Source organism: Typopeltis vanoorti, chromosome 21 (assembly GCF_054136105.1).
Source record: "Typopeltis vanoorti isolate ZY-2024b chromosome 21, IOZ_Tvanoo_1.0, whole genome shotgun sequence".
NCBI lineage: Eukaryota > Metazoa > Arthropoda > Arachnida > Uropygi > Thelyphonidae > Typopeltis > Typopeltis vanoorti.
Genome location: NC_143569.1, coordinates 31,939,323 through 31,965,764, shown reverse-complemented (window position 1 = coordinate 31,965,764; position 26,442 = coordinate 31,939,323). Strand labels below are relative to the sequence as shown.

The 26,442-nt window shown below is 32.5% G+C and overlaps 1 protein-coding gene across 1 annotated transcript; it reads right to left on the bottom strand.

The window, feature by feature from the left end:
- Positions 1 to 691: 691 nt before the first annotated feature.
- On the bottom strand, positions 692 to 26,442 carry LOC150094715 (cell adhesion molecule DSCAML1-like). The gene is made up of 11 exons (XM_090411648.1): positions 26,350 to 26,442; positions 22,048 to 22,323; positions 21,647 to 21,766; positions 21,210 to 21,374; positions 18,483 to 18,764; positions 11,040 to 11,159; positions 6,571 to 6,690; positions 3,328 to 3,606; positions 1,077 to 1,196; positions 803 to 973; positions 692 to 696 (listed from the first exon to the last, which is right to left on the bottom strand). Exons 1-11 carry the CDS (start codon positions 26,429 to 26,431, stop codon positions 692 to 694), a joined length of 1,740 nt encoding a protein of 579 aa, XP_090267774.1. The 5' UTR covers positions 26,432 to 26,442.

Sequence of the window (26,442 nt, the reverse complement as noted above, 5' to 3'; positions counted from 1 at the left end):
TAACAGCGCCACATAGTGTCAAGTATTGGGACAAAATGAGAAAAAGAATTTTTTTTCTCATTTTTGAACAAAAAAGTAAGTAAATATTGATGATGAAATGGAAATAACAAAGTATGTACATTCAATTTATTCTTATTCTTCGATTGATTATTTTTATGACTAAATATATACTGTAAATTGGATATTGGAATATACTTCATTTATTATTCAGATTCAATTCGGAGACTCAATGAGTATAGTTACTGATGCAAAGATGTAGCAATTGTAGATGGGTTTTAAGTGATAACTTTCTTCCTTCGATGTCAACTTTCCTTAATATTTCATTATAACATAATCATGTTCTGGAAACTGTTCTCAAAATACAGTGTGTCGAAAATATTGTTTCGACACACTGCTATCGAAGTAATTAAGTCATACCAGATATTTTTTCCAGTTATATTTAGTTCACAAACGAGTAAACAAAACATGAAAACTATTATGATTCCCAATTTTTTCAAAAGCATATACTAGTACAGTTATTTATATCCCATTCACATAAAGCGCCAAATGTCTACTAGAATTCCAGTTTTAACCGGTATGCACACAAATATTATATAACTGTGAGTTGTGATTTGACTAATTGAAATAATTTGTGATTTGATCGTGAGAGTCATATCACAATAGCAAATGAAAACTTTCCATTTGGAAATATTTATCCTGCATAATGTAATTCATAAAATTATGTCAGCATGTTAAAGGAATTATTTCTATATTTCAAATTGAATTTCGTTTTCAGATATTTTTTTACAAAACAAGTTCTTACCAATCACCATGAGAGCAATCCTCTTGCTTAGATTCGGATTTATACCATTTTCTACTTGACATTCGTACTCTCCAGCATCTTCATCACCAACAGGAGAAAACGTCAATGTTCCATTGAACAATGCTTTATCTGTTAATGGTTTTGCGAACTTGTTGACTTCCAAAGCTGACACTAATATTTGTAAAGTAAATTGGCGAGTTGAGCATTAGAAGAAAATATGCGTCTAAAATACCAGAACATGGAAGAAAAAGAAGTGCCGCTTACTAAGTCATACCAGATATTTTTCTCCAAGTTATATTTGGTTTTGGCGATCCATCAGCTCGACAGTGAATGAAGACAGAGCTGCCTAGATTAGCTTTGGTATCCTGCGGTTCCTCAAGCCATCTAGGCGGGGCTAAAACAAATATCAAACATTATATCATTATTAATTCAGTATTCATAATTTCTATTCAACGAGATTACATTTAAGATTTCTCTTAATATTTTTAAATTATTTAACGAGAAGCTGATGATATTATAGTTAATTAATTTTATTTTATTTATCATTTGATAAAATTTAGAGAATAAACGAAAGGATAAAATCCACAGATGGATTCTTCGTTGATCTTCTGGGAGCCATTTAAGAGTAGTTGCAATGTTAAACGATAATAAAATAAAAGTGTCTTAGGAAGAAAAAAAATGGATAAAAGACCTAAGGAAATGTGTTGTATGAATAATTGTAAATTACAAGTTTGATAAATATAATTTTCTTGTACTTTTCCGTCATGATTATGCTTACAATATGCCATTCCAAAGATCTAATATTTTAAAGTGTAGGTTTGGGGTTCTTTCGAACTGCGAATGAAATAAATTTCAGAATATCAGGCCAGTATATCTTTGGTTGGTTTGTCCATTTTGAAGGATGAATAATCTGAGTTTCTAGAGATTGAAACTCTACTAGACCAGTTAACACACAGTTGAAAAGTTCTCTAATACAGAAAAACCTCCTTGCAACTATTCATTTGATATAGAATTGTAAAGTTTTTGAAATCATTCAGATAATTGCTTCACAAAAAAGAGGTAATGACAAAGTTAAAACAAAAAAACATTTATCAGTTGCAAAACAGATCACAATGTTACGAGCATCAAACCACACTGAAAGGAGGTTTTCATTAACAAATGGCAACGCTACGTTTTTCTCTTCCAAAGAAGATATTCACATATTTCATATATTTCGAATACTCCCAGATATTAAAGTACCTATTTATACTCTTAACCGCTGAACATTTTATTTTTATCATCTCCAGATGCTTATATATATGATAAGGGTAAACGAAAATGGTGAATTGAAATAGAGAATTTGCGATAAGAAATAAATATCGGACTGAATCTTTTTTTTTTTTTATTACGTGCATTAGCAATGTCAAGTAGTTTGTAGCAATGCCAATTAACATGAAAGTATATCAGAATACTGTGCCTGCTAATTAAACAGGGCCTAGTTAAAAAAAAAAGTATCATTGGACGAAAATTATACGGCATAGTTCCGATTCCACAATAAGAGGAGTAAAATGAATTTGGAACACTTCCCATAGCTTTCATTTATATATATCTTAATTAATTCTATGATCTTAAGTTATTGAGTAACAATCATTCGTTTTTATAAGCGAATGTCTGGCCATTAAAGAAGTAGTGGTGGGGAAGAGGAAAACCAAGTGCAAATTATATACTGCCTTTAAATCCCAGCAGAAGTGCTTACGCGACAAATGTTTATGCATAAAAGTGTTATTCTATTCATTTAATTAAACTCAGTAGTAATTACGTTTGTAAGATGGGGTTTATTTATTTCATAATTACGATGACTCTTTTGAAAGAGTTAAAAAATTGGAAGTACGTATGTATGTATGTTATATACAGTATGTATGTCAGAGAAAAAGAAGCCAATATTACTAATCTTACTAAATAACAGTAGCAACCAGTATCTAAAGATTCAAAAAACAGCAAGTATAATACTTATTTAGCATTCAGCATATATTTTTGAGAAACTACATGATATGTGTTAGTTTATTTTTTTTTTTCTCTCTCTCTCTCTCTCTCAACGAACAGTTAGTAATTATTGTGAAAGATCATATCAAACGTTTTTGGCTGAATCAAATAAGTCCTAATATAATTAAGACCGACTATAAGCTAGAACTTATGTTTTACATCTAATATAAGCTAGAACCGACTAGTTTACAAATACAGACATTTTCATAATTCCTCCAAAATTCTGGCTGTTCGCTCAAATATCAATTAAACCAGTTGGAATGTCTGATAACGTCTAGCAATATTAACGTAACGGCTCTGTTGTGTTTCCATACTGTGTAAATGAAAAACAAAAATTACATGTTATATTGATGTGTTCTCTTGATGAAAATACTGGATATTAAAATTTAAACATGATTTACACAGTATATATTATATTACATCACTTTTCATAGTAAGAATTTCCCTATTAAGACCAATGCTACTAACTATTCAGGATTATTAAACGAAACCAACCATCTTACCTGCAACTAGAAGGCTCGCACTGTGACTGTCAGTGCCATGACTGTTGGTTACCCTGCATGTGTAGTTTCCTGCGCTGTTAGGCTGCACGGGGTCTATAACCATTGCTGAGTAGTCACTTTCATGTTTCACTCTTATATCAGGCCAATTACCTACTTCAAGTCCGTTTTTAAACCATGTAAATGTGAAAGATCCACTTCCAGATACAAGACATGTGACAATTACCTTCTCTCCTAGAGGAACTCGTGGTGGAAAAGTAAATGGCTTCACCTTAGGTACACCTGTGAATTATAGCATCAAGCTGGTAATATTTACTCCAGTTATCTTTATTAAGTTTGCATATATGAGTACTACCAGAGGACATTAGTCATTTGAAATTTCTAAGGAACAGGAAGTGCAAAACGTTTTAGATACATTGCATAAGATAATTCTAAGTTTACTTCTTTCTTAAATGTAATTTATAACTTCAACATCGATTTTTAGGAAAGATGCGTAAGTTCAGCATGTTTCAGTCAATATAGGGTGATCAAAATTAAAATATTCCTGTTTGAGGTCTTCTGGAGCGCCAACCAGTAACCCAAATGATGCGAAACTTTGCAAGAATACATTGTGCGTAATGCGGAAGCAAATTTGAGGGAGAAAATAAGTAGTTACGAAAATTCACCATCAGGGACGTTGTAAACACGAAATGCATAGAATTTGCATATCACGTTTGGCAGATGTCAGGAGGGGTTTAAAAAGATGGACATGGGATTTTGGTTTGCGACCTCTACTAGGTCTAACTCCCAGCGATCATTTTTTTTCCAAAATGACCATTCGTCGCAGAGCACATGGAGATAGTGGATCTCGTCCACATTTTTTCAGGCGACAAAATGCAATGCTGTTGCCGAGTGCAGCAACAGCATTGCATTTTTAGGTAGTACTCCTTCACCAGCAAAACACATTGGAGCACGGTTAGAGCCATTACTGTTGATGGTATTAACAACCAAATTGAAGAGAAAATATCTCTTCAATTTGAATTTGTGAATGGAAATGAATGGAATTTGTGATATGCAAATTCCATTCATTTCCATCTTTTTAAACCCTCTTGGCATCTGCCGAGTTGTGTGATATGCAAATTCCATTCATTTAGTGTTTACAGCGGACTCTAGTGGTGAATTTTGTAACTACTTTGATTTTTTTCCTCAGATATCGCTTTCGCATGCTCCAAAATGTATTCCTGCAAGTTTCGCAGGCATTTGGGATCATTGGGTGGCACTCCACAAGACCTTAAACAGGAATACCTTTATTATGATTATCCTGTATATTAAATAAAACTTAAGATGTTACTGTAATTTTGATAGCTTTAGTTGAAAGACATCTGAAAGAAATTTTGATAGGCGAGAAAAATATACATGTTCATACAATGATTTCCAATATTCCAAAAATTCTAAGAATTTTTTGAATATTGAAAATCATTGTAAAAATGAGAATTGGGAAATTCGAAAGAGTAGTAAAGAGTAGTTAAAAGACTGAACGATCTTTTATCAATTCTTTGGCACCACCACCACGAGACTAATATAGTGCGGATTTTAAATCTTTTTTGAGCAGGAATTACTACAAGTCAGTTATTTATTGAAACCAACAAACCAACAACAAAGTTTCCTAATGAAAAGTACTGGATGTCTTTCTAGGTGTTATGTATCGCTCAGTACATAACACCTACTAAGCGAAATATTTCTGTGGTAGATTTTTTAATGCCGAAGAGACCATTGCCTGCTTATTGAAGGCCTCAGTTGGTAAGGTATATGTTTGATTTTTCATAATACTAATGCAGATTAAGTTTCCAGTCTTTTATGGATTGGATTTTTATTGAAAATATTAAAAAAATGAAAACAGCGTCAGTAGGAAATGAAGAAGAGCGAAATTTTCAGAAATTTCTAGTATATTTGTAAAGGATAAGGCTACAACCTAAGGCATTCCTCATGTATTCTCTGGACAAATGATGTGACAATTTCTTAAGGATATTGCCACATATTTTTATTTTTATTTATTAATTTTTTGCATAGTCTGGTATAAGGACTTGTTACATGTAATCATTACATGCATACCACCACCACCAATAACAACAACACTTCAGTAGCCGTGCTGTTGAAATCTTAGTTAAAATCTTCTTCCCTCTTATTGAACTACATCACTAATGCAATTAATGGGACTGAATTGATAGTATACTCCGAGTATCTTTATTGTACTACTTTGTTAGAATTCCAATGCTTGAAAATCTATTCCAATGTTTGTATTAACTTTTTATCATTTAAGGGTAGGTTGGTACTCCCCCCCTTCTCTCTCTCTGGGTGGCAGACAAGATAGTACCTATCCTCTTTCTCTTGATGCTTTCCACCTTAAGTAATTAACCCAGTCTGGAACTATCGAAAGAGATATATATATATATATATATATATATATATATATATATATATCAGTATTCTACGAGATACAATGTAATCATGAGCCTAGGCATGGTTTTAATGACTTATTTTCATATTTCAACTGGCAGGAAAGACATGATTCAAATATTCTAGTATATGGAATTTCATGAAGACTTTTCATTATAAGTTGGTCATCTGATCTCATATGGACATGGGAGAGTATTTTCTTCCTCCATAATAAAATAACAGATTAGAAGAAAATAAAGCATATAATTAGCAAACAAAGTTAGCTCTTCCGTGATTCCAACTATCCAAAGCATATTAAAAAAAATAAAAAAAATTCCGTAATATTCGCTTAATTTTGGAGCACTAGGCGGTATGTATATCTTGAAGTTTAGATTTTATTTTAATATGAAAATTCATAGCAAAGAATTGTCTGTTTTGATTTGAGAAATGCATATTTCAGTTGAACTGAAGATTTTGAGTTGAAAGTGTTTTGCTATTGTTAACATTATAGAAATGTTAACATAATTTATTTCTGTATATGCAATAATGTATATCCAGTATCATTCGATAATATTGCTGATATATACATATATATATTTTTTTTTGAAAAATCCGAAAATAAGGACTTTTTTCGAAATAAGGAACTTTACAAACATGTAGTCTGGGTAGTACTCATATAAGAAGAAAAGAAAACAATGCCACGCTTAAAACAGAAAATTACTGTAAATAGGAATTACAAAACTAGGTTGAGTTCTAAATGGAATGTAACAAACTAGAATCGAGACAGAAAACATTATTTAATTCTAGTATATGCATAGAGGTAAAACTTACCTTCAGGAACGTTGGCTGCTACACCGAGAGCCGCCATAATGAAGGACCAGATTGGAAGAACAGTTGACAGCATGATGACTTGCACGGGAAGATTAGTCGGCATACAATATAGGAACATTGCTATGTGACAGATTTTGATAACATTATGATGAAACTAATTCCATTGGAACGAACATAGTGTCTCACAAATTTTAACAAATACCTAATAAGAGCCTTTGAAAAAATATACAGCAGTTCGTCATCATTCGTGTAACCGCAGCAACTTCTAGGAAGATAATAATATTGTGTAGATATACAACAGCGCCGCTATGTGTCAGAAACCATCATTAACAAGAAAAAATCGTGGTATATTCCATATAAAATACAGTCAATGGACAAAGTTTATCATTTGTTTAAGCGGTCACTCGGAAAAACTAAGAAAGCTGGGTAGAAAAAATATTCTATTATTAATTTTCAGGATCTGTAACAGTCTACATATTACTTTGTTTTAATATTTTTCTTTTGCTAATACACACAAAATAATCTGCTACGAATTCATTAAAAACTATAAAGCGAATTTAAATGCAAAATATCAATGCAATCAGATATCGTACATTGACCACACTAAGTCTTTACAGAAAATGTATTGCCCCCTCTATAACTCAAAATATTGCACAATAAAAATGCTACACCGTACTGGATGAAGATTTCCTGTCGATTTTGATCCAAATCGAACAGATGTAATTATTTCCATGAATATTAATAGATAGAGATTTTTCATATAAGACCAAAATTTTTGTATTGATTTAATTCAAAAAGATGCAAACAGAATTGGATTATCAAAAACATTATGACCATCGGTTCTCTTTTTCTGAGTAAAGGAACATTTTTTGGAAATATTAGTTTCTTAAGATTGATGTCTGTTCTACTAACATTCTACTAGATATTAAATTGCAATGAAATTCATCGGAGAATTTTTCTTCAAATAAAACGATTACTATATAACGCTTCTAATACATACATGAAAAGAAATTTATATGTATTAAAATTATATGTACACAATTTTTAAATTAATATTTCAGATGAAATGTTCTAGATCAAATTGTTTATTTTGTTTACCGTGAACAATAACAGAAATTATTTTCGAAATATCAGGTGCAATTCCATTACTAGCTTTGCATCTGTAATATCCGCCATCATTTTCAGTGACTGACAGGACTGAAAGACTGCTATTCGTTTGAAGGTCGATTCCTGATTGAGATGTGACGTCTATAATTAAAAGATAACGAATAAATAAAAAATGTACATATATATATAAAACATCTGAAAAATTAGGTGAAAAGTAACTAAAGAAAAGACATAACTCAGTAAAATTATGAAATATTATTATTATTATGTGACACCTCCAGGCAGTCCAAAGACTCATCGAGGGAGAGTGGGCCAACAGCATCGAAAGATTGCATCCCTTCAAACTACTAACCTCGCTCAAACTTGCTTAACTTTTTAAATATGTGCATAATTATAATTTTTTTCATAAACAATCTCTAACACCTCTTGAAATTACTCTGTCATTAACAGTTCTTAAACCACCAGAGAAAGAGGAAGTTGACGGGGAAGGCCTATAACCTAATATGGGAACAAAAGATCTGGAGTCCTATTTCCTCATTGAAGTAGAAATGAGGCGTCGCCCCCCCCCTTCCGCTATTCTAGTGTGACCCGCTTGCAAATCCAAATTTTAACGATTAACAAAACCGCAATGAAAATAGTAAGGCACCCTTTTGGTGACGATCATAGGAAAATTATTACAATATGGAAAATTAGCACATTTTACATGAAATAAAGAAATAGCTTTAAACCATAAACAAGATAGTAAAGTGTTTCTATACTCAGGAAGAGATGAAATGAACGTAGTCAAGGAGCAGAAAATTTCTCAGGAAAAAAGTAAAAAAAAAATTTATTCGAACGTGGACCTATATATATGTTGAATTTGTTAGAATACGTTTAAAAAGATTTGAAAATCGTACAGTACTATGCAAAAACAAAAGTAGAGATAAAGGAAAAAAGTAGATTTTATGATAAATTTAAAGAAACAAGATATGTTAATTAATTGAAGATTTGAATACAAAAGGTAAGAAATGAAAATGACTGGGATGAGTACGTTGATGGGAAAATGGGGCAATGAATGCCATTGGAGAAAGATTTATAAATGCATTTGCAATATATGAGTTAAGAATTAAAAGAATTTTGTTCATACATAATATGGTAATCATAAGATTGCCCAGATTTCGCCATACCATGAGACTCAAAAGAAGTAAACTATAGAGCTAATAGCAGTGAATGAAAGATTTTTGTTTAATATGAGACGGAAGGAGACACAGATATAAAAAGTGAACATCACCCTGTAACTGGCAAAATTAATACCTATTATACAAGAAATATTTTGTTATAATGATGACAAGAAATAATTCGAACTCAAACTAAAAAACAGGTAGAGTGTCCATGATCAAGATAGAATAGGAAAAGGAAACAGTTGAGAAGAAATGGAATAGTGAAATTTGTGTTTGATATTAGTGAAAATGTCATTAGAAAGAAAACTGAACTATTCAAACAAATGGAGGAAGATTCAAGAAAGAAGAAAACTGAAAGGAAAAGCAATCAAAATAAAGAAATAGAGTGAGATTGACAAGTGTAAAATGGGAAGAATAAAGAAAGGTAAGGAAAGAGAAAAAGTAAGTGAAGATAAATGAAAATGCGCGAATGATGTTGTATACAAGGCACAGCTAGCAAAAATTATTGTGAATGATGGACAGAATTATATAACATTTCCAAGATTTTATAAAGGAAACAATGAATTCCATGAGGAAAAGACTGATAATCAATGAAGAGGGTAAATATTTAATGTAGAAAAATACTAAAAAGATGAAAGGAATATTTTCAGGATTACGAAGCCTATTAGAAAAAGGAAGGACAGCATCGGTGAAGAACAGATGAGAGAAGATATTACGACAGATGATCTTGAATGAATACAAATTCATCTCAAGTAACATTAAACGCTATAAAAACAAACAAAAATGGAGAAGATATATCGTTCCTGGTAATGTGTTCCAGAAATATTAAAAACAGATATTGAAAATACAGCTACAACATTATTACTCTTGTTCAAACAAGCTTGGGAAACAAGAGAGATATTCAAAGATCTCGTCAAAATATCTAAAAAAAAAGGCACATTTAATTATGTGATTACTGTAATTACTGATGCGAGATTATCCTCCTATTAGATAGTTGTAAAATATTTACAAGAATTATTTTAAATAGAACAAGAAAAACAACTGATTACAGAGAAAATAGGTAGTCTTGCATAAATCGGAAAAAATCAATAAATAAAACGGAGAATAATAACTAAAAATAAATATCCTTTGTACTTTAGGTTTATAGAGTTCTAAAAAGTTTTGATGATAAAATAAATACAGATAATATTTGATGGACAATAAGCAGTTTTTGGTATCTCTTTAAATTTCGAATCAAGTTAAGCAAATACTTGGAAACCATACCTGAAAAGTAGAAAAGGACGGAAAAACTGTTAGGCATAAAAATAAAGAGAGAGCAGAAAACAAAAATGTCAATTCTAACATCGCTATTCCATGTAATTATAAAAAGAATAACAGTGATAACTTAAGTAAACAAATGCATGCAATTAAAAGAAACAAGCAGAGTATTTTGATTTTGTGACATTTGTCGTTTGTCATAGTTTGAGCAGATAGATTTAAATCTGATATATTTGTAGACAGAAGGTAAGAACAGGCTTAAAATTACTATAAAGTAAAGCTAAAAATAATAAATATGTGATAAAAGTTTTATATAGTTGCAAATGAAATTGTTAATTGTATAACTATATTAATAAGTTTGTCTGGAAACATACAAAGCAGCGTTTCCTATTTGCAATTACAGAAGTAATTGATGTTTGTAGTTTAAAAAGATTATGTATTCAAGTTTATTATTATTATTATTTTACCATCTAGCCTAGTATACACTTTCCATAATTTTATAGTCACCAACCTATATCTACCCCACTGCTGAGTGAAGGCCTCTTCCATTGCTGGAGGATTTGATCCACTTTTCTCATGACGACCCATTCCATATTGGGAGAGTATGTATATATTTGTATGAATAAACACATGAAGGTGAAAGACGATCAAAAACATCCATGTTCTAGGCAGGATTCGAACCCGCGACTTTTTGGGTGGAGAGCGGATACGCTAGCCAATCGTCCAATCAGGTCGACATAACACCACAATGCGTCAGTTATTTCCGGTTTTGGTTCCGTTCCTGTGTTGGCACTGTAACTAGGAGGCGTTATGTTTCTCATGCGAGAATCAGTATATAATGAAGACCTTCTCGAGTAGAAAAGTTATACGATGATGCCAATTCATGCAGTTGGAAGGAACAATTCAGCATATTATTTCTATACTAATTAATATTTAATTACTTACCATTTAATTTTGTCCAAATGATTTCAGGTTGTGGCGATCCAGATGCTCTGCATTTCACTGAAAGTTCTTTACCAGTTCTAATGATAATATTTTCAGGCTCTTCTATCCACTTAGGTGCAGCTATTATTGAAATTACAAAATTAGAATCAATAGCAATTTATTATCATTGATAAAATATCAATAATAAACTTCTGTCACAATTCAAACCTTCTTTCAAAGTTAATCAGGCATGAATAAATGTACTTTTCCTTAAAACTGACATAATAATAATAATATTTGTTTTCGTATACTCTGTAAATAACTCACAGTTGACATGGTTGGCTGAATTTTACAATCCCTGGGTTCAACTTCCATCAGTTTTTGATATTTTAGATGATGAAACAGATGATTTTCATTATCCGATGTGAAATCACCCTACTTGTTAGATGCCCGAAATGTTTTAAAAACTGGTCTTTTAGAGCGGGGTTTTTGGATTATCTGATCCTAAGATTACAACTGGTACTTAAACGGGCTATCGGTTTACAACCTCTCGTGGGTGAGATTCACATAAAACAGTAATTACTATTAAGGAGGTTATTGATAATCCGTTTTGTTACGAATGAGAAACGGTTTATCGATAAAGGTTAAAAGCGATATTTATATTAATCCAGCATGCATTCTAGTGGAAAAGATAACCATAGTAGTAGTATACGTTGATGATTAAAATGTGAGCACACTTCAAAATGGGGAAAGGGACAATGAAACTTATTTGCACCTATGGTCCCACAAAAAGGTTTTTCTATGGAAGAAGTGGAAAATTTTTGCGAGTTATTAGAAGAAGCAGCTGACAAAGAAAAAGGAAAAGGAAAAAGCGGTCCTTGTTGGAGATCTAAACGGCAGAGTAGTAAATGAATTCCACTAGGCTTATAGGAACATTTTGGAAAATTTGGAGAAAAGGGCAAAGCCAATAATATTGGTAAGTATTTGCTGAATTTCTGCACAGAATAAGGACTATTTATTACTACACCATGTTCCAACATAAAGATGTGCACAAGTTCGTGGAGAGAAGACACAAAAAATAAGAAAAGTCTCGTTGACTACGTCATTATTGATAGTAATATCTTCATGCTCGTTCAGGATAAAAGCGTGTACAGAGTATTTAAAATTGGAAGTGACCATTACTTAGTACTACGCAGGAAAAAATGGATATTACATTGAAAAGAAGGGTCATTTCCAATAAGGTTCGTCCTTTTTGAATTGTCTTGAGTCTTTTTAGTAAGTTTCAATTCAACTGAGGGGGGTTACTGGCCTCCTGCAGTTTAGCTTGATGGTGTGTCTGCCACCTTAAGGTTACGAATGTTACCTTGGTTACTGGTTATTAAAGGAAAATGAAATTCCCCTTAATCCTCGAGTACTCTAGCTTCAGAGGAGAGTAGAGGAACCCCTCCATAGTTAGAAGTTAGGATAGTAAAAATTATAGTATTGTGGGCTCTTCTACAGATGTTAATAGAGGAGACGAAACAGGGATCAAGACGAAGAACAAGACAGGAAAGAAATATTGCTGAAAGAATGAAGGAGGCCATACTTAGCTCAGGTACCCCGGGTGTGCCAAGCCTGTACTTGTAGTTGCAAGTCCCTATTAGATAAAAAAAAGAAACAGCGAAATAATTAAAAATCTTAAAACAATTCCATAACAGACTCAACAATTAAATATACAAAAAACTGGCTAGACCATATAGTAAGAATGCAGGGAAAGAGATTATCAAAAAAAGATTTTAACATATAATCCTAGAGGAACAAGGAATAGGAGAAGACCAAGAAAAAGACGAACTAAGTCCAGAACACCACTTAACCTAGAACCTGGATAGGAAAAAGACGACGACATTGAAAAGAACAGTATATAAGAAAGTTTAAAAAGAATTCAAGTTGAGAAGCTTTTACAAATAAATTGTAGACTCGACTATACAAATATTATTAAGAAAAAAATTAAACAAATTGAAAACAACAATCAAACTTTGGAGTCTCACTGTCAAATTCTGAAGAAGACATTGATTGATTCAGCTAGGGAAGTATATGATGAGGTTCTCTGTAAAGATAGAAAAATAAAAATCCCATAGTGGACACAAGAATTTAAAGAAGCAGTTCTAGAAAAGAAGAAAGCACATGAAAAGTTCCTAGCAAAGAAGTCGGCAGATCCGTAAAAATACAGAGAAAAATGTGAGAGAGCCTAAACTATGTGTACAAGTAGCTAAACAAGAGTCATGGGAAAACTTTGGTAAGAATATAGAAAATAAATATCAAGAAGGTGACAAAATATTCTGGAGTCTATTTTAAAAGTTTAGAAATGAAAAGAGTACCGTTAAAGACATCTATGATATCTCGAGTAATTACTTTGAAAAACAAACGAAACGAGCAGTGACAAGAGCCATACTGAAACATTTCCAACAGGAATACATATAAATACTTGAAGTAGAAAAAGCCATCAAAAAACTTATAATGCGGTTAGGCAACTGATATTTATATATGGTATTCGACCAGAAATGCTTAAGTATGGAGGTATAAAAGTTATGCAGCGGCTGTATAATTCAGAGGACCTACACAGAACTCGAATTACAGATGATTGGAATAGAGCTAACAGTTCCTATTTATAAAATGGGAATAAAGTTGAATAAATAAAGAATTACTAAGGAATTTCTGTAATAGGTGTTCCAGGTAAGGTTTATGCAAGCCTTGAAAAGAGGTTGAGAAAGATGAAGGGAGAGAAGAAGAGAAGCTTGGAGAGGAACAAGAAGAATTCAGGCCAAATAGAAGCTGTCAATATCAGATTTTCATTTTAAGACAAATAGTTGAGAAATCATAGAAATATGACAAGGATCTGCATTAAAGTTTTGTAGATCTGGAAAAGGCAAATGACAAGGTGCCTAGAGAAAAGCTTTTCAAAACATTACATAAAACATTATATAGAGTAATACAAAGCCTATATTTAAGTTGCAAGTCAGCAGTTAGAATTGAAGGAAATTCACGAAGATGGTTTGATGTAAAATCAGGAGTAAGACAAGGATGCGCATTTTCTAAACTCTTATTCGTTATCTATATGAATTATATTATAAAAGAAAGTGGCATCAAGCCTGATATTAGAATTGGAGATGTCAAACTTAGCTCTTTGCTTTATGCAGATGTTGTACTCCTAAACACATTTAGTACAAGTTTCCAGGATTATCTGACTAAATTGAATAACAGCTGTAACAAATTTGACATGAAAATCATCAATAAAAAGACCAAAATTATGAAAATAGGCGAAACATCGAACACATCAACTGCATTCTGAATGGAGAGCATAATAGCACAAGTAAAAAATTTCAGCTATTAGGTACAGTTTTCAGTGAAGATGGCAAATTAAATCTGGAAACAGACAGCAGAATAAGCAAAGCTGGTAAGGTAGGTGTGACCAGTTGAATAAAGTTATATAGAATAAGAGAAATTAGCCAAAACACCAAACTAGCAGTATACAAGACAGTGTTCAAACAAGATTTAAAGGTATGGATCTGAGAGTTGGGTTAGAAATAAAGCACTTGATCAAAGACTAGTTATTAATTTATTTTAGCGTATGGCTCCACATGAAAAGTTACATCACATTAATCCTTATTATATATGAACATAATAATAGACATATGTACAATAATAAGACATAATACAGTCAAAAAAGAGACACTCAAGAATAGGCTACAACTGCATGTCTAGGTTGATTATCCAGTCAATTGCACTTGGTGTAGCATGGATGAAGTCCGACAGGTTTCCATTGTATGCACGTTGGGCACATTCTACTGTAATATAATTAATTGTCTGGCGGAGTGATCCACAGTCGCACCTGGGTGAGGCAATCATGCTCCATTTGTAAAGGTAGTCTGCACATCTGCCATGATTGGTGCGAATTTGGTTAAGGGTAGACCAAGTTTTTCGAGGTAGGTCAAAACCCGAAGGCATCTGTGTTGGGTGCACTAATTCATGGAAGCCCCCCCCCCCCATTGAAGTGTTACACCAGGACTCTTTCCACTTCATTGAAACTTGTCTTTGCAAGATTTTTCGCTGTTAAGATTGGAGGGCGCCTTGACATTAGACTGTTTATATCTAGGGGTGGATTGGAAGATTTTGGATTTCCATTATTTTGCTGTATTCATATAGAAGAAAGTTGGATCTGCGGATGTGTGGAAGTGGGATGTTGCTTAGCACCTCATCAGTACGTTAGAGTTGATTTTACTCAAAGACTAGTGATCACATATATGAGGGTTCTGAGAAAAATTCGGGAAGTGAACAGATGGCATCAATGGAAGAATTACATTAGAAAGAAACTTGACATTGTTAGCATTTAAGAATGTGTAAGCAGAGCTAATTTAAACAGAATGCGCGAGGAAAGGTTTGCAAAACAGTGACAAGATGGTAGGAAAGAGACTCAGAGATAGACCAAGATCTAGGTGGATTGATTCAGTCAGAAGTATGAAATGTCAGATACGACAATATTGGAGTGCTGACAAGTAATAGATTAATTTGGAGGAAAATTGTGGACAGGAGATTAATTATAATGTAAAGTTAATCTTGTAGTGTTGTTATAGTAGCCTGAATACTTCTTGAGGGTACAGGCTGAATTTATTTTAAAATAAATTTTAGACTCCTAGCCATTCGTATTGCATTAAAATATTAACTTAGAAAGAACCTAATAGTAGAACATCGAAGTGTTCTACTATAGAAGTTGTACATCGAAGTGTTTCAAAGGAAACCTCATTATGGATTCATTGAAGGTAGTCATACGTTACCTATGTTAGAAGTGCCAAATGCAACTTGCATAAGAAAAAAAAATGAACTAATTCAAGACGGGCTAAAGATCTGAATTACTGTTTATGTTTTCCGATCAGCGGAGCAACAAAATCTGCGTAAAGCACAGTAATTGGCTGTTAAGGATTAAAAAACATACTCTGATCAGATAAATCCAGATTTCTATTCTTTTGCTCGAATGGGATAAACGCATAGCAAGAATGAACATTTTAACATTTTATGTCTCTCTTCCGTTGAATAAATTCAATGAAGTGGAAAAATGGTCTCTGCAGGTCACAAGCGTTCAATAATTTAGCATTAAAGCATAAAATCATAAATTATTATGGAATTCTACGTTCTTTAGTATTTTCAAACAGATTAAAATTACAAGAAAATGACTTGATAAAGTTGCATTGCATTGCATAAAATCCAAAGTTAAGGAAATCACAATAATGAGAAAAAATGCATTTGACAAAATTAATAGAAAAAGTTTCGAGCCGAAGATAAAAGTAAAACACAAAGCAAAATATTCTGTACATTTTGTGTATTGTATATCCGAGTAAGAGAATACAATCTTTGAGATAGAAAAAGTAAAGCTTGCAAAAGAGAAAAGTAATGTGAGGGGTAGTTGAGAAAATTATTATTTGAATTTCAATTTAGGGAGTTCAAGGTACTTTTGAATATTACAAATAGAAACATACCACTGAATTTAAGACATGACATATACTTGAACAGAACAAAAAGGTTTTGAAAAGTTCACATTGTACTTTCAAATATTATTTCTTTCACTTTTCACGATTATTTCAGCTGAAGTGACAGTTGGAAGAAACGCAGAATATGAAGTCTATAAACCATAAATAAACATCGCGAACGTTCACCAAATTGTCATCAAACATGACATTGGAAATAGAAAGGAAGAAAGCGTAATTTTACTGTCGAGTTCAGATTTTGTTTGTCACTTCAAGTCTCTAATAGGCAATGCGTTGGCAATGACACATAGGGTTATGAAATTTATCGCCCTCTTAGTGGGCCTTGGTATATCGGGACTTCACCCTTCTTCTGAGTGATACTGCAATACGCTACTCATTCATAAGCATAATATTTATAACGAAAGTTGTATACAGGGATGCCAGAAGGACCACTAAATCGAGGATATAGACAGAGGAGATTTGGTTGCAGCAGGCCAGTGGATTTAGCCATACACTCCACACAAGGAAATCTAAACATGAGTTCTATCAGCGATTTTGACACCGTTGTATTCTCTGTTCACCTCAAGAATATACAGGGTGTTCGGGATAAATTTGACAGTTTCGTAAGGAAAAAGAAAATCTTCTTTGTATCTATTAAATTTAATGAATTGACAAAAAAACATTACAGGCAGAGTTAATTACAATACTATCAACAAGATTTACTCAAAATAACCACCATTAGCATCGATCACAGCTTCAATTCTGCTTCGGAACCTCGAACAAGCTGATGCTACAGTCTCCCTGGGAAGGGCCGCAAAAACTGTTTTAATTTTATCCATTAACTGGGCTTTTATATTACTGGAAGTGCGATTGGTGTCTTTTTCAACTGCGCCCCATACAAAATAATCCATGGGGTTAAGGTCTGGGGAGTTTGGAGGCCAAACATTTGGACTGGTGAAGTCGTAGAAATGTTTGGCCTCCAAACATTTCTACGACTGGGAAAAGTCAACCATTTTTGACTTTTCCCAGAGGTGTGGCAAGGGGCCGAATCCTGCTGCCATACATACGGCCTACCATTGGCTACCCTTGTTATCCAGGGCTTGACTACAGTTAGCAACTCCACGAACAAAGCCCGAATTCCAATGCCAGGGTTCTTCAACACCTGTTCCTGCAGATTTGCGAGGAATTCTGCTGTACGAACGCAATCAGATCGTCTGCTAGGGATCTTTCTTCTTGCTACATCCTCGTAGTCACCATTGCAAGTCTCTAGTTCATGCCTGATTGTTTTTACTGTATTCAGGGAGCATTGGGCAGCAGTCGTAATATCCTTATTTTGATGGCGGGCACGAATCATCATGATACAAGTTATTCTCTTCCATGATTCAGGTGGGTTCCAGCTATCCATCCTTTCTGACATCTTGTATATGAATGAAGAAGGGTCCAAACTTATATAATCAAATCCAAACAAATATAATCATGATCATGATTGTTTTTACTGTATTCAGGGAGCATTGGGCAGCAGTCGTAATATCCTTATTTTGATGGCGGGCACGAATCATCATGATACAAGTTATTCTCTTCCATGATTCAGGTGGGTTCCAGCTATCCATCCTTTCTGACATCTTGTATATGAATGAAGAAGGGTCCAAACTTTTAAATGAAGAGAAGTGTGTGTTAATACATGTAACTTACGGGAAAATATAATTAATTATAAATATGTCAAATTTATCCCGAACACCCTGTATATTCAGAAGCGGACAGAGATAGATCTTAAAAGAAAATATAGATATTTCATTCAAATATGTGAATTTCATTCAAATGATAGCATCGACTTGTTTAAAAGTCGATGCTATCATTTGAATGAAATTCACATTTAGTGAAGTGCAAAGTTAACCTTTTCCCCAACATGTCTGCTTATTATTCGACAAGTAACCATAAAAACTTATCAAGAGTGATTTAAACTTACCTATTACGACTAAAGCCGATGTGTAACTGTCGGTCCCAATTTTATTTGTGACCAAACACGAGTAGTTCCCTGCGCTGAAGATGTCGACTGGATCAATGGTAAGTACCGAAAAATCTTTGTCAGGTCTAATTGATATTTGACCTTTTTCTTTCAAGTGTTCTCCATTTCTTTTCCAGGTGAATGTGAACGGTGGTGAACCAGAAACTGCCGAACACATAGCCATCGTTTTCTCTCCAGCAGGAGTTTGGTGGAAGGAGAATGGCTTTATTTTGGGAGACCCTTCTGTAAATATAAAAGAAAAACTGGAAACAAAGGACTAATACTAATGATTAATTCTGTGATTCAAATTTCACTTGACTGTAATGATAGTAAATTAAAAAAAAAATGTGACAATTACATTACCTCTTCCAGCAGAAGTGGAGACGAATTTGTTTCTTTTTTAAATTCTAAATGTGGACCATCTGGCAATACTTTAGACAGTATAAAGTATTTACTAAGCAACTGATAAAGATTTTAATTTAATTTATGTTTAATTATACAAGCACCTTTTACAGTTCTTTACGTATGTTTATATTTCTTAGTGGCCCACTAAATAATTTTCCATACCGCAAGTGTCCCCTGCGATATTCTCTATTTAAAATATTGAATATATATATTTCTTTTTTATTTTAATTTCCATACCTATAGCTGCAACAATTCATGACCCACCAAATGATTCTCATTCGGTGATAAAAACTTTTTATATAACAGAAACCGAGATTCAAAATTGCTTACATCCATTTTAAAACGGCATTCATGTATCAACTTGGGCATGGAAATAATTATAAAAAGCTTTTTCAATCTTAGTATGTTAATACTTTGAATTCCAGAAGCACCTGTTTCAGGTCAGTCTACATCTACTGTCATTAAAAAATTAATTATTATTGAATGTAGAGAGATTTGAAGGCTCATATGAGATACCCTAAGTATCTTCGTGAAGCTTAGCAGTTTATAAAATTTATAAACTTTTATACATATTTATAAAAACTAGCTTGTTTAATATGGAGATAACAACGTCTTTTTTCCAGGTAGTTCGGATTTTACCATTCGTAAAACATTAAAAGAAGACAGAGAACTCAAACTGTTAGACAAAATGTATTTGTAAGATAGACAGCGATCCTACTTAAGTGGGACAGCTGCAGAAGAAGATTGTGCAATGTAGCTTTTCATGATCAGTCCTTCGACTCCATGGATGGCATGAGATAATAATCATAATCGCAATAACAGCAGTAACGATAACGATAAAATACTTTGTAGTATAAAATAATACTAATTCGAATGGACTGTTAATTTAATATAATACTAAATAATACAGAGTTAACTTTAAATTAAAATTAACATCGGTTAAAATTCAAATGATATCGACTATATGTGAATAATAAAAATTCAGATATTTCATTTATTATATAGTAAAATATTCCGTCAGAAATTAGATGCATTCTTTAGATTTCAGCGATGTCTTTTTAGCATACGTGATTTTTTTTAAAAAAAAATAGTAATTAAAGTTGCCAACGTTATTTTTTTCCACTATAAAAATTGCCAATAATTACAGTATAAAACAATTACTAAAATTTAAATCTATTAAAAATTTCGTTAACAGATGCTGGAGGAGGCTTACCTAGTTCACTGCCGAGATGTGGAATGGAAAGCCATGATATGGTAAACACGTTGATCAGGAACCAACAGGAGCAAGCAGACATGTTTCCATACAGAAGCTACTGTGGTTGATCCACCGAATTTATTCTCTTGTTGTCTTTCAATAAGAATAGCATTCTCTATTATCACAAAGTATAGATTTTTGTATTACACATAATTCACAATATATATCAGACAGAAGATTGTAATATAACGATGTATATCTACGTGCACAAATGTACAAGTATGTCTGACGACACAGTTATTGTTTCCCCCCAATGTACACAGCAACTCTACGTAATATGCACCACAACGCCACATATTGGAAGGAAAGAGAAATACAAAAATATATTATCTCACTGACGAAATTTAACAACGAAAAAATCTGCAGTATGATAATTAAGAATAAATAATAAGCACAATAATAATCAAACGTTTGCTGTTGAAATTTCGTGATTTCAAGTGTAAAATTGCTTTGCTATAATCAAACATTGCTTACTGCTACACTGTAATTATTTATAATATTTCAAATGAATCATGCAATGATTGAATAACAGACTGGATTCTTTAGTTTCAATTTTTGCTTTGTGATATTATTTATCCAAGAATCACATTGTGATTGCCTACAAAGCGTTTTGTTTAACAGGGAAAAATTGCCAGTGCATTTTGAAAACTCACTAGAAATCTGTAATATTTAAGCATCCCCATGTTTTTTGGCACACAGTTTTAATGTGATTACGAACGGACTTGGATTATTTTTTAACACAGCAACGCAATTTCCATACCAGTATGGATTGGTCTGTCCAATTTAACAACAGGAATTTATAACACAATTATACTACTGAATTACAGAGCTCAAAACTGAATATCGTATATACAAACTATATTAAACCAGAGTGACTTAAAAACTTCTGAATGTATTTCGCTCGACAGATGCGAATAACTGACAATTTAAAGATTATATTTGATATGGAATGTACATTTTACCATGAAATTGTTATTAATGTTATTTTATTTATTTTTATTTTTTGAACAACGGAGTATTTAATTTACCGTTTACGATAATTGTGATATTTTTATTAATCTCCGAGCCAACACCGTTGGTGGCGCTGCATGAATACGTTCCTGAATCCTCAATGGTCACTTCCGATATCACTAAAGTTCCGTTGATGAAGCTCGATTTTTGTATCTGAAAGTCGGTAGATGGCAGCATTGGCCCTAGAAATTGAAGTAATATATATTCCATTTAATAAAATATAATAAATCCATTATTCATCAATATTTATTATTTGTTTTTCGGTAAAATCTAAAGAATACTCATAGTGGTTTCAATAATTACAAATGTTTTCCTTATAAAAATTATAATTTTAAAAATCAGAGTGCTTGGGTAGGATATTAAATTGGCGCAATGTTACTTGAACATAAACGCACTCGAAATAAGTTCTGTAAACTAAAACATAATTATTCATTAAATAAAGAATGTTTGTTACCTAACAGCTTATTCCATGTAATTCTTGGAACTGGGTGACCAGCAGCCTCACAATCTATTGTAATACGCCTACCGACTGTCGTAATGATGTCATGTGGCTCTTTCACCCATCTCGAAGGAGCTGTTGGAATCGAAGATAATATCAGTGAATCATACAGCATATTTGGTAATGTTGTTTGAACTTTATTTCAGACAAATTATTTTGAAATGAAATGATAAACCTAATTTAAAACATAAAGTTGTATTTAGTTTATAATGGAAAATACTGACTTTCCCTCAAACAAGCGAAATATTTTCTTGATGCAAACGTTGACTAGGACTAAACAATTTACAGAATACCACGGAACAAGGACTTTATAATAATTGCCATAAAACTATTCTTTATTGTTTATTAATACTTACATTCCACAATTAAGCTTGCTGTGAAGCTATCGGAACCAATTGTATTAGTTGCAGTACAAGTGTAATTTCCTGCTGAAGAAAGAATCACAGGATCAATAATTATAACAGAGTAGTCCTTGTGATTATTGATAACAACTTGGGAGCTAACTTGCTGACCATTCGTGAGCCAAGTGAATGTAACGGGGTTTGATGTCGATATAGCAAAACACATGGCTACTGCTTTTTCTCCGACCAAAACTCGAGAATCAAAATTGAATGGTTTTATTTTAGGAAGATCTGAAATTAAAAAAAAAAGATGATTCAAGCATATACATTTTCAGATAAAGATATTTTTAACGTACATACTAATAAAGATAATATTATATTAATATCAAATCCTTTTTCTGAAAGTTTCACCCCAAATCACTGCACTTTCTGATAGTTTGTCAACAAGCAAGTTTAAACAAAACAGGAAAACTCCAACTTGTCTGCAATATTGTGAAGCATTCTATTAAAATAAAATTTGAGAGTCAAATTGGTCGATAACGACAGTTAGATTAAAGTGAATGAGCTGAATGATAAAAAAAACAACAACACAGAAAATGTTTTGTTCATTTGACTTCGTATACAGAGCACATGTTTATCAGCATAAACTAGTTTTGTTAAAATAACAATAAAACATGACAAGTTTCGCAAGTCGTTAGACCTACATCATCAGGGGATGTAGGTCTAACGATGATATAACAGGATGACTTACATCATCATTCTGTTAATACATCCTATTAATCTGGACTTGTCATGTTTTACTGTTATTCTAATAAAACTAGTTCTCGTTGATAAAAATTTGATCTCTATACTGGAAGTCAAATGAATATTTGACTAACCACAGAAATATGTGACGTCATAAAGTGTTTCAGTTAACTGCATCGTTGTTAGTCTATCACTTACACACTTTGGATTTAAGAGATAGACCAAAGACGAATCAGAATGATAATCATTCTGATTCGTCATAACATTATGATATTTTTAGGCCTTAAATAGTACTCATCAAGCAACAGAGTGAGTGTTTTCCATTTAGTAGAGATATTTTCTCTGGGTAGTATGTTTATCGGATAGAACACTTTAGGGAAAAAAAAAGGAAAAAAAAACAGAATTTTTTTCTTTCCTTTCTAGAAGAGGCGGAAGATTTCACTCCAATTTAATGTACTTCTAAAATAAAGTACGTTGGCGTTAGTGATACTATTATTACTTTTGAAGGTGCAGGATTAGTAACCCAGATTCTTTCTGAGAAAGGAGGAGGATGGCCTCTAGTGGCTTTTTAACATCATAACGCTACAATTACTATCCAAATTAAAGTTGAGCTTTTATTTTCCCAAGAAAGATTTTCTTGTATCCTTAAACTACTCTACAAAACAACATTCTTCACCCAGGGACATTAATTATAAATGCTTTAAAATGCAGTGTTTTCACATGAATATATAATTTAATTTCGAAAAACAGATATACTATATAATATGTGTCTAAAAATGTGTGTTACAATGTTATTCGCTCAGTTTTAATAACTGAATTAAGCCACTGGAACCTCACTTAATAAATATACATTGTCTATACAAGTATTGGTACAGCTGTATATTTCAGAAAAGCCTAAATTATAAATACTTCAGTTAGGTGCAGGACTGCTTTGGACTTGATCTCCATGTTTAATTTTTCTAGGCACATTCTCCACCAGTTACTATGATGTGATTTAGATATTTTGGTTTATTCTTCCTTTAACATGACCACCATTTCATGTACTGTTGTTGGAACACTACTGTGACCAGCACACGAAGGTTCGTTTCAAAGGTGTTCTATTCGACTGAGATCAGAACACTGTGCAGGCAAATACGATTTTTTTTATATCACTATCCTCTAACTGAAACAGTCTGAACTATAAACTGCTGCATTCTCGTGTTGAAAGAGACATCCGTTCGGTAAAACGCCTTAATTTAAGAAACACTTCACTATCTAGAGGTGTTGTATCAACTCCTCCAACTACAGGTTTTGGATTCGAATTCTTCGACATTGGATATCTTTTGGTGATGAGTGAATTTCATCATCCGGTGAGAAAAGTAGTACCGTGTTTGATCTCTACAGCAGTTTCTGGATTATCTCTAACCATTTCAATCACCGTCAGTACTAAGTAATGTATTGTAGATTTAAAACCTCTTAACTAATGCTATAAAATGGCAGACAATAATATCTACGCATGTACATGCATTCCACCCCATTCGCTTTGTGGGATGAGAAATTCGAGTTTCTATGAGGGGAAAAACTCTTGCCAACAACTAATTCAACATCATTTGAAAAGCCCTAAAAATTTGAATTCGGGTATCCCTCTCTCGCTCCCTTAATCATACACATCAGTTTCCTTTCATGTTATTTACAGGTTGAATTATCTGAGCTAGTTCAACTGCCTTGGGCGCTTGTACTCATAAACGAACATTACTGCAGCATGATTTCCTGATATACATGGGATGCTGAAGACAATTTTTGGAATATTACAGGGATGCTGCAGCATCTTCAGGAGTTTATCATTATGACTATCATGATTTGATAATCTCCATTCGGTATATTGACAAAAAAAAACAACAACTTAAAAACAGGATGCCACATGGAAATTATTCTTTTCTGGGCTCAAATATCCAATGAATTATGAATCAAACAAGTAATTATTCACAAAGAATATGAAGCCATTTCCCGTTTCTTATAAAAAAAGTAGGTTTATAAATATTTTATTGGCCTACTTCCTAGATTTTTTCTTCTCCTCCTCACCCACTCCATCTATAAATTTGTCAAATGAAAGTCCATGTTAAATTAAAGATATTTTTACAAGCAAATTTAATACTTAAAAATAAAATAAATTAATTAAAACAGTGTTTGAATTTTTGAAATCCAAGAGTATTGACGATTTTTCTCTGGAGAGAAATTTTTCAATTCTTTTTATAAAAAAAAAAGAATCCGCATTCATTCTATCTCAATTTTGAGTAAACAAAACACTATTTTAAATAACCTTCAGTAGATAATATATTTTAACGGTGCGTTTTTTAGACGATTCATATATACAAAGTGTTGGCATTTTTCTTCCACAATAACACAAAATTACCGGAAAGAAATAATTAGGAAGATCTTCCATGCAAAACTCAGTCAGTATGATGCTGCTGCTTTTCCTAAACAAGACTGGGATTTCGAATCCCATCTAGGATGCAAAGAACATTTATGACTTTTCAACCGAAGTGAGTTACTGATATCATTACGAAGAGGGCAGGGTGTTTCTTCCAGAAACTCGAATTTCTCACCCCGCAAAACAAACAAACAGGTCAGTAATTAATCGACATAACACAGTGGCTTCATAGTGTTAGTTGCTTTCGTAGTAATTCCCAAACAGTAGGAACCTTTCTCAGGACAATCCATTCTTTACAATTCAGAGTGTAAGATGTACTGAATCTGTTTGTAAAGTTTACTAGTATTACAGATAATAAAATCATACAGAATTTATAAGAAAACGGTTTTCATCATATGAAATCAGTACATTACACTTCTAGCTGAATTACAATCCCGTTAGGAGGATAAAATAATTTTCTAAATTTAAAAACAACAACAACAACAACAACTTGATAATCTGATTTGGATTTGCATTATGAAAAAAGTCCTGAAGTGGAAAATATTTCACCGTAACTATTATTAATCTAAATATTTGTACAAAGAAAAAGACTGAACCTAAATATATTATAAAAAGTGTTACAGGAAATAACTTATGAAAATCCTAATAAACTACATAACTATTTTATTTTAATGATAAATAACAACGTCATTTTTTTGAATTAGAAATTTTCATGACTTTTGAAATGCCATAAAAGTGTGAATTGTCGTTCATTTATTACTAATCTTGAAATAATAAAGAAAGCTTTTAAAAAAAATTAAATTTCACTTTTTAATTTTTATGCCATGTATATTACATGGCATAAAAATTTATTGCTCACCTCAGATTATTTTAGTTATATTTCTCAAATTCTAATCCTATTTATTAGAGGAAGAAAATAAAATGTAGGCATTTCACGGGAACAACATTTCTATATTATTTTGAAACTAAAGCTGATTTGAGCGCAAGTATGCAGCTTTCAGATATTCAATATCTGCTTTTTAACATGAAGTAATATCTGCAGCGATTTCATTATGCTGTCAACATATGCACATGTAGATAAAACCAAAAATATATGCAGTTAAGTTTTTCCCGTATACAATATATATACAAAGTACAATCAGTTTAACAAAGAGGAATCTTACCTGATGCATTTGTAGATGTGGAGAGGAACAGTGCTGCCACCAGTTGGAAAATAATTTGGCTGAAGATAATGAAGTAAGCCATTGATATAGTCG